This window comes from Pristiophorus japonicus, chromosome 3, assembly GCF_044704955.1.
Source record: "Pristiophorus japonicus isolate sPriJap1 chromosome 3, sPriJap1.hap1, whole genome shotgun sequence".
Taxonomy (NCBI): domain Eukaryota; kingdom Metazoa; phylum Chordata; class Chondrichthyes; family Pristiophoridae; genus Pristiophorus; species Pristiophorus japonicus.
In genome coordinates, this window is record NC_091979.1 from 43,782,141 (window position 1) to 43,794,252 (window position 12,112).

At 48.7% G+C, this 12,112-nt stretch overlaps 1 protein-coding gene and 1 long non-coding RNA gene across 3 annotated transcripts in view; one reads left to right on the top strand and one right to left on the bottom strand.

The window, feature by feature from the left end:
* The window catches only part of LOC139259718 (protein mono-ADP-ribosyltransferase PARP14-like), a 175,451-nt gene that overhangs the window by 41,893 nt on the left and 121,446 nt on the right, over positions 1-12,112 (bottom strand). For both annotated transcript variants that reach the window (XM_070875325.1, XM_070875324.1), the window contains 2 exons: positions 7,214-7,276; positions 1,521-1,697 (listed from right to left, as the gene is read on the bottom strand). In XM_070875325.1, coding sequence (XP_070731426.1) covers positions 1,521-1,697; positions 7,214-7,276 — 240 coding nt within the window. The remainder of the gene's footprint in view (positions 1-1,520; positions 1,698-7,213; positions 7,277-12,112) is intronic.
* LOC139259719 (uncharacterized) overlaps positions 1-12,112 on the top strand; it is a 137,065-nt gene that overhangs the window by 38,615 nt on the left and 86,338 nt on the right. The window lies entirely within an intron of this gene.

Sequence of the window (12,112 nt, forward strand, 5' to 3'; positions counted from 1 at the left end):
GCGCAGATATCTCGGGGGGTTGTGGGAGACAGAGATAGGCAGGGGTGAGGCCATGGAGGGATTTGAAAACAAAGGTGAAAATTTTTTAATTGAGGTGTTGCTTAACCGGGAGCCAATGTAGGTCAGCGAGCACAGAGGTGATGGGTGAACAGGACTTGGTGCAAGTTAGAACACGGGCAGCCAAGTTTTGGATGACCTCAAGCTTAAGTAGAGTAGAACATTGGAAGCCAGCCAGGACTGCATTGGAATAGTCAAGTCTAGAGGTAACAAAGGAATGGATGAGGGTTTCAGCAGCAGATAAGCTGAGGCAATGGGTGAAAATTGGCGATCTTAGTTATGGCATGGATATGTGGTCAGACACGCATTTAAGGTCAAATATGACTCCAAGGTTGCGAACAATTTGGTTCAGCTTCAGACAGATGCTAGGGAGAGGGATGGCGTCGGTGGCTAGGGAACGAGGTTTGTGGTGGGGGCCGAAGACAATGGCTTTGGTCTTCCCAATATTCACCCAACTTCCTTTTCTGGCTCCCATGTTAGCTGATATTGTTAACTGTCCTCAGGAAGTAACTCCCTCTGCTTCAAATCTGCCACCATCATTCCTCTCCTCGAAAACCTTTGACTCCCTCCTTCCATGCAATCTACCACCCATCTCCAACCTCCCTTTCCTCTCCAAAGTCCTTGAACGTGTTATCGCCTCCCAAAACCTTGCCCATATTTCCCTGAACTCCTTGTTTGAATCCCTCCAATCAGGTTTCCGCTGCTGCTAAGGTACCGAAACGGCTCTTATCAAAGTCACAAATGACACCTTTTGTGACTGACAAAGGTAAACTATCCCTCCTTGTCCTTCTTGACTTGTCTGTAGCCTTTGACATGATTGACCACTCTATCCGTCTCCAACGCCTCTTCACCGTCATCCAGCTGGGTGGGACTGCACTCGCCTGGTTCCATTCTTATCTATTTAATTGTAGCCAGAGAATCACCTACAATAGCTTCCCATCCCGCTCCTACATCGTTCTCTCTGTGTCCCCCAAGGATCTATCCTTGGCCCCCTCCTATTTCTCACTACATACTGCACCTTGGCGACATCATCCGGAAACACAGCGTCAGTTTCCACATGTACGCTGACGACACACAGCTCTACTTCACCACCACTTCACTTGACTCCTCCACGGTCTCTAAATTGTCAGATTGCTTGTCCGACATCGAGTACTGGATGAGCAGGAAGACATTTCCCTGGGAACTGTCAATGTCATTACTTGGTTGTGTGCTTTAATAGTGCGGAGAAGGGATATCTTTCAAATGATTTACTGGACTCTGCCGCTAAGAGTAAACTTTCAATCGGCAGGAGCCTGACTGTAAATACCAGAAAAAAATTGTGTTTAAAACTGTGGTTTGTACTTGGGAGTGCAATTGTCTCACACTGGAGTTACTGAACCACCTCTGACTATATATTCTTCTCTAACACATATGTTTGTACAAAGGTAATCGATATACCGCGTGCATTTTGTACTGAAACCTACCTGTTCCCATTGCTGGAAAAGACACGGAACTTATTTTTAGGTTTTCACATTCCTTTAGAATCTTGCCAAAAGATGCTTTTATATGTTTCACTTTAGTCCATGCAACCAAATGCAGAATGTATTTTACTCGAAGATTTCCTGCCGCTGTGGTTGCAACACTATCAATGCTTTGGGTTCCTGTGGCGGAAAAAAAGAGAAGTCTGACTTAACTCAAAGCTACTTCTATTGTCATCAATTCAATAACTCGTTGGTAGCACACAGATAAGCTGACTCTGTAAGTTCAAATGATGATAGATGTTTTTCTTAAAAGGATGGGGCCGAAATTCAGCTCCCCAAAAAGGCTACTTACCACCGGAAACCGGCAGCTGAGCGGCGGAGTCGAGTGGCCGCTGACTGCCGGGCTCGGCCACCGGCAGCGAAATTCAGCTCGGGGATTTTTCTGGTGGTCACCACTTCCTCCCCGCCGCTGCCAACCGGTCCCAAGTGCGTAAGCAAAGCGCGCACCACCGATCTCCCGCACCTCCAGCAAAATTCAGCTTTAAAATTCTTCCACACACCGAGCGGTGCCTCCGACAGCTTTTTCTGTCTGTGCACCTTGTTTTCTGTGTGTGGGACTTGGCTGCTCGGTGGCCATTAAAGGTGAGGGCCCACTGCCTTGGCCGCCATTTTTTTTTTTGCTGGCCGACTTTCGGTATACCCTCAGGTTCGGCCGGGCCACAACAGGCAGCCTGGCACTCCCTCTTGGGTGCCAGACTGCTGGCCTGCCCGAAACCCTCCCTGGTGGCCCAGTGGACCGAACCTAACAAATCGCTGCCTCTCTCCCCTTTAAGCGAAAGGGAGAGACAGGATGACACACGCGTAATGACCTCATCACTGCTCCGCTGCTGACTTGACAGTGGCGGAGACGGCGTCCTGCCTTCAGTTCCGCCCCTCTGCACTACTTACTGCCCCACTTCTGCCCCCATTATGACCGACTTCTGGTCCGCTTAAAAAAAAACCGACAAAGTGCTGAAAGAGGCAACCTCATCCGACGCGGCGGAGAAATCACTTCAAAAGCGGATGGTGTGACCCGTTTCGGGCGGGGTGAATTTCAGCCCCGATGTGTCATCCACAACCTCACAAGGTCACAAGCTAGTTATGGGTGAGGAAGGACATTCGGTCCATCGAAATCCATCCATCCAGAATAACCCCAAATGCTCCCCAATCCAGCATCCAATTGTTTCTGAAATAATTCGAGGGTGTTTGCCTTCAACACTCTATCTGACAGCCATTGTGCTGCAAGAAAAGACGCCAGGTCGTCAGTGGAGAAGGAGAGGCCCAGTCGTCGTTGAAGGGGAGGAGGATCGATCGTCATTGAGGTGGAGGGGTCCTGCTGCCGTTGAAGGACGAGAGGCCCAGCCGCTTTCACTGGAGGGGAGGAGGCCTGGTATGTGGCTCACCGGGCGCCGTCGAGGATTTGGGGATCGGGTGGGGCAGCTGAGTCGGTCACGTCCAAGGAGGAGGTCGCCGAAGGAGGGAAGAGGTCCAGGTCGCCGCTGCAGGAGGCTCGGTCGCCACTGGTTGGAGGATAGTCACTGATGGGTGGAGATTCGGAGGGAAGGTTTGCGCCTGAGGTAGGCCCAAATTTGTGGGATTTAGGGTTTTAAGTAGAGAAATGCATCCCCTATTAGGGTCTGTTAAGGCCAGGAGAAGTTTAAACAGTGGAAGGGGGGAGGTTGGGTGTTGGAAAGGTGTCGGATGGCGACAGATGGCAAGGATAAGGTTGTTTTGGTAGGGGAGCTCTCTAGGGAGCTGCCATCCCGGCAGCCATCTTGTGGACTATGACTTAAGTGTCCTCGACTCCATCCCGCAGCATGCTACCCGCCACCACCTTAGGAAAACCCCAGACCTGCACGAAGTAGAAAAAGCCGTAAGACAGCTTAAGAACAACAAGGCTACGGTAGCGGATGGAATCCCTGCTGAGGCACTGAAGTATGGCAGAGAGGCACTGTTGGTGCGAATGCATTACCTCATCTCTCTCATCTGGAGGGAGGAGAGCATGCCGGGAGATCTCAGAGATGCAATGATCGTGACCATCTTTAAAATAGGTACAAGTCCGACTGCGGCAACTAAGAGTAATCTCCCTGTTATCAGCCACTGGGAAAGTCGTCGCTCGAGTCCTCCTCAACCATCTTCTCCCTGTGGCAGAGGAGCTCCTCCCGGGGTCACAGTGTGGATTTCGTCCCCAACGGGGCACAACAGACATGATTTTTACAGTGCGACAGCTGCAGGAAAAATGCAGGGAACAGAACCATCCCTTGTACATGGCCTTCTTTGACCTTACAAAGGCCTTTGACACTGTCAACCGCGAGGGTCTGCGAAGCGTCCTTCTCCGTTTCGGCTGCCCCCAAAAGTTCATCACCTTCCTCCGCCTGCTCCACGACGACATGCAGGCCATGATCCTTACCAACATATCCATTACAGACCCAATCCACGTCCGGACCGGGGTCAAGCAGGGCTGCATCATTGCGCCAACCCTCTTCTCAATCTTCCTCGCTGCCATGCTCCACCTCACACTCAACAAGCTCCCCGCTGAAGTGGAACTGAACTACAGAACCAGTGGGAACCTGGTCAACCTTCGTCGTCTCCAGGCCAGATCCAGACCACCCCAACCACTGTCGGCGAGCTACAGTACGCGAACGATGCCTGCATCTGCGCACAAACAGAGGCTGAACTCCAAGTCATAGTCAACATAATCACTGAGGCGTACGAAAGCATGCGCCTTACACTAAACATCCGTAAGACAAAGGTCCTCCACCAACTTGTCCCTGCCGCACAGCACTGCCCCCCTCCCAGTCATCAAGATCCACGGCGCGGCCCTGGAAAACATGGACCATTTCCCAAGCCTCTTATCAACAAGGGCAGACATTGACGATGAGATTCAACACCGCCTCCAGTGCGTCAGTGCAGCCTTTGGCCGCCTGAGGAAAAGAGTGTTCAAAGACCAGGCCCTCAAATCTGTCACCAACCTCATGGTCTACAGGACTGTAGTAATACCCGCCCTCCTATATGGCTCAGAGACATGGACCATGTACAGTAGACACCTCAAGTCGCTGGAGAAATATCACCAACGATATCTCCGCAAGATCCTGCAAATCCCCTGGAAGGACAGATGCATCAACATTCGTGTCCTCGACCAGGCCAACAACCCCAGCATTGAAGCACTGACCACACTTGATCAGCTCTGCTGGGCAGGCCACATTGTTTGCATGCCTGACACGAGACTTCCAAAGCAAGCGCCCTACTCGGAACTCCTTCACGGCAAACGAGCCAAAGGTGGGCAGAGGAAATGTTTCAAGGACACCCTCAAAGCCTCCCTGATAATATCCCCACCGACACCTGGGAGTCCCTGGCCAAAGACCGCCCTAAGTGGAGGAAGTGCATCCGGAAAGGCGCTAAAGCACTTCGAGTCTCATCGCCGAGAGCATGCAGAAATCAAGTGCAGGCAGCGGAAAGAGCGTGCGGCAAACCAGTCCCACCCTCCCTTTCCCTCAATGACTGTCTGTCCCACCTGTGACAGGGACTGTGTTTCTCATATTGGACTGTTCAGTCACCTAAGAACACATTTTTAGAGTGGAAGCAAGTCTTCCTCGATTCCGAGGGACTGCCTATGATAATCTATCTGGCAGTCTATTTCGTGCATTGATCGCTCTTTGTGTGAAGGAGAATTTTCTGATATTAGTCCTAAATTTAGTTTTTAATACCTTGAATCTACCTTTCCTTGTCTTAGTTTTGTAATTTAATTTTAAGTAGTATTCCAGAATTACCATTTCCATTCCCTTAATTTTCTTATGAACATTTTATATGGTCACCTCTCAGACTCCTCCTTTCCAGGCATCACAATTCATAGAAACATAGAAAATAGGTGCAGGAGTAGGCCATTCGGCCCTTCGAGCCTGCACCGCCATTCAATAAGATCATGGCTGATCCTTCCCTCAGTACCCCTTTCCTGCTTTCTCTCCATATCCCTTGATCCCCTTAGCCATAAGGGCCATATCTAACTCCCTCTTGAATATATACAATGAACTGGCATCAACAACTCTCTGCGGCAGGGAATTCCACAGGTTAACAATGCTGAGTGAAGAAGTTTCTCCTCATCTCCGTCCCAAATGGCCCGCCCCCCCAACCTAAGACTGTGTCCCCTGGTACTCAGACCTTTGACACTTGAAATTAGCCTGGTGGTTCCTCTCTGCAACGCCAGCAACTCTTGAATATCTCTCTTGTGCCTTAGCAATAGAACTGGACTCAAGGAGCCATCTGACCAGAGCAGTGTACAGCTTGATCATGACTTCCTCTGACTGGTAGTCTGTTGGCTTTGTTGATTGCTGCTCTACTAATTGGTTGGACATATTTAGCACAGACATCCTAAGACTTCTAGATCTCTTTCACCTTCTTCCTTAGCTATTTCACCAGAATTCATGGAGTACATGTGTTGTTCATAATTTGCACTTATCTACATTAAATTTCATCTGTCATTGTTCGGTCCACATCCAAACTTCAAACTGAAAATACTCCATTAAGCAAATAGAAAATGATATCTAAACCTATGTTTCAGTTACTGCTCCTGCTTCAGAATAATTTTAGTAACAGTTGTTAAATTTATAGATTTCCAATTCAATTACATGTTTTAAGTACCAACATAAATTATATCCAGACCTTTAATTTTACTAGGTCTTCTGAGGGTGAAATTCATTATAGCCAAAGAGAGGGCAGTAACTTTAGAAAAGTTTGAGATTTAGTGCCAGGTACTAATGAATCACACAGCACTCAAAATTTAGTCTCATTGCTCAAAGGATTGGAGCGCTAAATCAAGCGCTAATGGCCTAACTCAGTGACGTTACATTCAAAGCGCTAAGTAATATCAGGTGCAGTCTAATCGCAAGTCATCATTGCCACATTGATGCTGTCGAACCTCATTCGAGTGTAGCACTTTGATATGTGATATGTTGTGAGAATAAAAATGTCACTAATCTTTAGTAGCCACAATATTCCAGAGACTAATCAACCTTTAAATGACTGCATTCAACTGTTGCACAATGTCAAATTGACAAGGAAGCAGTGAAATAGTACTAACCTGACAGCTGTGACTCATTACTCATGATCCCTTTAAGTAGTGCCCCTGGAGCCTGCATCTAATTGCTTGATGCCTCCTCTCCCTGATGCTGTCGGGGCGAGGCGTTAAGGCAGGGGGCGACAATGAATTTTGCAGATCAGGGGCCCAGTGTGCGTTCGCTCACTGACGGCACAATATGCCTGGCGCTGAACTCCCTGGTAACTCATAATGGCGGTGCTCCAGGCGAGGGAGAGAGGGGGGCAGTGGATTTGCCGTGCTTGATTGGATTTACCTCGCCACAGAACAACTGTCTCAGCGTCCCGTTAGCGCCCCTGCTTGGCCCTTACTGGAAGTGCTAAGGTACTGAATTGTTCCGTCTCTGTGTTTAAGAGAAATGTCATAATATTAATTATAGCTCATCTAAAATTAATTTTAAAATGTCCTCCTGTACCTTCTGAACTTTGAGGCTGATCCTAGCTTTATCTTTGAGCCCATTATCTTCTGACAGGTGACTGCCAAACCATTATTCTTACTACAAAATACGTTTCATTCTGAGCTTGCCTTTACCTGTATGAAGAGCATATGCCATATAATTACTCACCCAGTTGATTACATTCATCCACTAACGATTGCCCGCCTGCTTTCAGAATAGCACCAGAAACCCCTGTAAGGTAGAAAAGTTGGCAATTAACATTTTTGTAAGAGTTCAAACTTTGTACTTTTGAACTGTATCTTTCAGCAAATAAGAAAAGTAACTCGAGCTGTGGTGATATGACTTTTATTTTGGAGGGTATATCAATCTCCAATCAGGGCATGCATCCTCTTTCCTGTCTCCATTCTCTCTCTGGGAAAGAACCACTTTCTCTTGGCCAGATATCTCCTGCAGGCAAGAAGCCAGGGCAGGTGGCTTGCTTCTGGGAGACTGCTTTAGTTCACTTTAGCCTTGGGTTAGGCAGGGAGATAAATTGGTCAGTGTTCCCACTCCCAATCACTATCCTGTGACAGTGGGAGATCCGTGAGTTCAGTTGATCCGTGAGTTCGGGAGAGTCCAAGAGCGGAAGGTCCTTGAGTTCGGGAGGGCAGGAGTCCGAGGAGCAGGAGGGTCGGAGGTAGGCGAAGAATTCACTTAGCCCTTCATCCAGGCAGGTAAGTGGTTGGCTATTTGATTGGTAAGTACCCCTCTTTTTCTCTTTTAATTAGATAAGTCTAATTAGAGGGATTGCAGGGCACATCCTGCGACATGTGGGAAGTCCTGGATGCTTCGCGCGGCCTAGACAACCATATGTGCAGGAGGTGTCTCCAGCTTCAACTACTCGAGCTCCGCGTTTCAGAGCTTAAGCGGCGGCTGGAGTCAATACAGTGCATCCGTGAGACTGAGAGCTACGTGGATAGCACGTTTCAGGAAGTGGTCACCCCACAGCTTAAACGTGTGCAGGCAGAGAGGAAGTGAGTGACCACCAGACAAAGTAAGAATGCTAGGCAGGTAGTGCAGGAGTCCTTCGTGAGTCCATCTCGCTTTCAAACTGATATTCACTTCTGAGCCTCTGGGGAGTGCAGCCAGAGTCAATTCCAAGGCCACTATGGGTGGCTCAGTTGCACAGGGAGGAGGGACGAAGTATAAAAGATCTCTAGTGATAGGGGATTCTATAGTTAGGGGAACAGAGCGGCGTTTCTGCGGCTGCAGACGTGACTCCAGATGCCAGGGTCAAGGATGTCAGAGCAGACGCAGGGCATTCTGGGGAAGAGGGTAAACAGCTAGAGGTCGTGGTCCATATCGGGACCAACGACATAGGTAGAAAGAGGGATGAGGTCCTACAGGCAGAATTTAGGGAGTTAGGAAGAAAATTAAAGAGTAGGACCTCAAGGGTAGTAATCTCTAGGCTGCTACCGGTGCCATGTGCTAATAAGTACAAGGATAGAGAGGATGAATGCGTGGCTGGAGAGTTGGTATAGGAGGGAGGGCTTTAAATTATTGAGGCATAGGGACCGCTTATGGGGGAGATGGGACCTGTACAAACCGGATGGGATGCATCTCAACAGCACTGGGACCAATATCCTCATGGGAAGTTTTGGCTAGTGCTGTTGGGGAGAGTTTAAACTAGCTTGGCAGGGGGATGTGAACTCGAGAACAAATTCAATAAGGAAGTAAAGCAGAAACGATATTCAGGCTTGGGCTGATAAGTGGCAAGTAACGTTCGAGCCACACAAGTGCCAGGCAATGGCTATCTCCAACAGCGAGAGTCTAACCACCGTCGTTGGACATTCAACAGCATCACTATCGCCGAATCCCCATCATTAACATCCTGGGAGTCACCATTGACCAGAAGCTTAACTGGACCATCCACATAAATACTGTGGCAACAAGAGCAGGTCAGAGGCTGGGTATTCTGCGGAGAGTGTCTCACTTTCTGACTCCCCAAAGCCTTTCCATTATCTACAAGGCACAAGTCTTTAATCAGCAAATATGCAATATTTACCACTGCAGCAACTTGCCAAGCTTACTCCTACAGCATCTCTCTCCCTGCTACATCTATCACCATGCTGGTCAGGAGCCAAAATTGCCCCTTCCGATAAGGCCTCTGGCAGCCTGAAAGCAGTGGCCACGGGTCGGAGCGGAATGGCCGCCAGTCCTCCACAGAGTGGCTGCCATTTTGTAAATTGCCTGTCCTCCGGTTTGGAGCGGTGTCCGGGGCACTCCGCCCGTTTTCCAGCCGCGGCGTGCACCGATTGGCGGGGACCCCCTCGCAAAATTGCCCCGAGGGAAATGTCCCCTTTCCCGGTATTGCCCCAGTGGGGGCGGGCCTACCGCCGGTTGCTGTCCCCAACAGTTTTTTGTGTCGATGTGCTCTCTGTTGCTTGGCGGCACGGCTGCCCTTCAAGGGGAGGTGGTGCCGCCATCGACACCATGTTAATTTTTTCTGTCGGCCAACTGCCAGGACAGGCCAACAATTATTGCCACGGGTTCGGCCGAGCCGCCAACAGGCAGCCTGACATCCCCCTCTTGGATACCAGGCCTCTGGCCTGGCCAATACCCTCCCTGATGGACCAGTGTCTGCCACTGAAGTGGCTGCAGGGTTTGCAGTGGCTCTCCCCTTTAAATGAAGGGAACAGACGTGACGCGCCAGCGCGGTGACATCCTCAGCGCGGCACTAATGACTGACGGCGGCGGCTACTCTGCCCCGCCCCCATTTCAACCCCACTATTGACGGCAACTCCGCCCCGCCCCCACTTCTGCCCCCACCGTGAGGCCACTTCCACCCCGCTCGAAAAGCATCCCTGAAGTGCTGAATTTTGACGGTGAGGCAGCCCCATGCATTGCGGCAGCCAGGACACATCAAAAATGATACGTGCGCCTCGTTTCTGGCGGTGGGCAATTTTGGCTACTCAATGTCATGGTAACACCATGGGCAGGCAATTCGTCTTTGCCAGCAAAGTTGCCGAGTTAACAACCACTGAAAATGGTTCTACCATAATATGGTAGAATTCTTTATTAAGATGGAGAGTGACACAGTTAATTCAGAGACTAGGGTCCTGAACTTAAGGAAAGGTAACTTTGATGGTATGAGACGAGAATTGGCTAGAATAGACTGGCGAATGATACTGAAAGGGTTGACAGTGGAACGGCAATGGCAAACATTTAAAGATCACATGGATGAACTTCAACAATTGTACATCCCTGTCTGGAGTAAAAATAAAACGGGGAAGATGGCTCAACCGTGGCTAACAAGGGAAATTAAGGATAGTGTTAAATCCAAGGAAGAGGCATACGAATTGGCCAGAAAAAGCAGCAAACCTGAGGACGGGTGAATTTTGTAATACAGCAGAGGAGGACAGAGGGTTTAATTAGGAGGGGGGAAATAGAGTATGAAAGGAAGCTTGCTGGGAACATAAAACGGACTGCAAAAGCTTCGATAGATAGGTGAAGAGAAAAAGATTAGTGAAAACAAACTTGCAGTCAGATTCAGGTGAATTTATAATGGGGAACAAAGAAGTGGCGGACCAGTTAACCAAGTACTTTGGTTCTGTCTTCACAAAGGAAGACACAAATAACCTTCCGGAAAAACTAGGGGACCGAGGGTCTAGTGAGAAGGAGGAACTGAAGGAAATCCTTATTAGGCAGGAAATGGTGTTAGGGAAATTGATGGGATTGAAGGCCAATAAATCCCCAGGGCCTGATAGTCTGCATCCCAGCGTACTTAAGGAAATAGCCCTAGAAATAGTGGATCCATTAGTAATCATTTTCCAACAGTCTATCAACTCTGGATCGGTTCCTATGGACTGGAGGGTAGCTAATATAACACCACTTTTTAAGAAAGGAGGGAGGGAGAAAACGGGTAATTATAGACCGGTTAGCCTGACATCAGTAGTGGGGAAAATGTTAGAATCAATTATTAAAGATGAAATAGCCGCACATTTGGAAAGCAGTGACAGGATTGGTCCTAGTCAGCATGGATTTATGAAAGGGAAATCCTGCTCGACAAATCTTCTAGAATTTTTTGAGGATGTAACTGGTAGAGTGGACAAGGGAGAACCAGTGGATGTGATGCATTTGGACTTTCAAAAGGCTTTTGACAAGGTCCCACACAAGAGATCGGTGTGCAAAATTAAAGCACATGGTATTGGGGGTTATGTACTGACGTGGATAGAGAACTGGTTGGCAGACAGGAAGTAGAGAGTCAGGATAAACGGGTCCTTTTCAGAATGGCAGGCAATGACTAGTGGGGTACCGCAGGGTTCAGTGCTGGGACCCCAGCTATTTACAATATACATTAATGATTTGGATGAGGGAATTGAGTGTAATATCTCCAAGTTTGCAGATGACACTAAGCTAGCTGGCAGTGTGAGCTGTGAGGAGGATGCTAAAAAGCTTCAGGGTGACTTGGACAGGTTAAGTGAGTCGGCAAATGCATGGCAGATGCAGTATAATGTGAATAAATGTGAGGTTATCCACTTTGGGGGCAAAAACACGAAGGCAGAATATTATCTGAATGGCGGCAGATTAGAAAAAGGGGAGGTGCAGCGAGACCTGGGTGTCATGGTACATCAGTCATTGAAAGTTGGCATGCAGGTTCAGCAGGCAGTGAAGAAGGCAAATGGTATGTTGGCCTTCATAGCTAGGGGATTTGAGTATAGGAGCAGAGCGGTCTTATTGCAGTTGTACAGGGCCTTAGTGAGGCCTGACCTGGAATATTGTGTTCAGTTTTGGTCTCCTAATCTGAGGAAGGACATTCTTGCTATTGAGGGAGTGCAGCGAAAGTTCACCAGACTGATTCCCAGGATGGCAGGACTGACATATGAGGAGAGACTGGATCGACTGGGCCTGTATTCACTGGAATTTAGAAGGATGGGAGGGGATCTCATAGAAACATATAAAATTCTGATGGGACTGGACAGGTTAGATGCGGGAAGAATGTTCCCGATGTTGGGGAAGTCCAGACCAGGGGACATAGTCTAGGGATAAGGGGTAAGCCATTTTGGACTGAGATGAGGAGAAACTTCT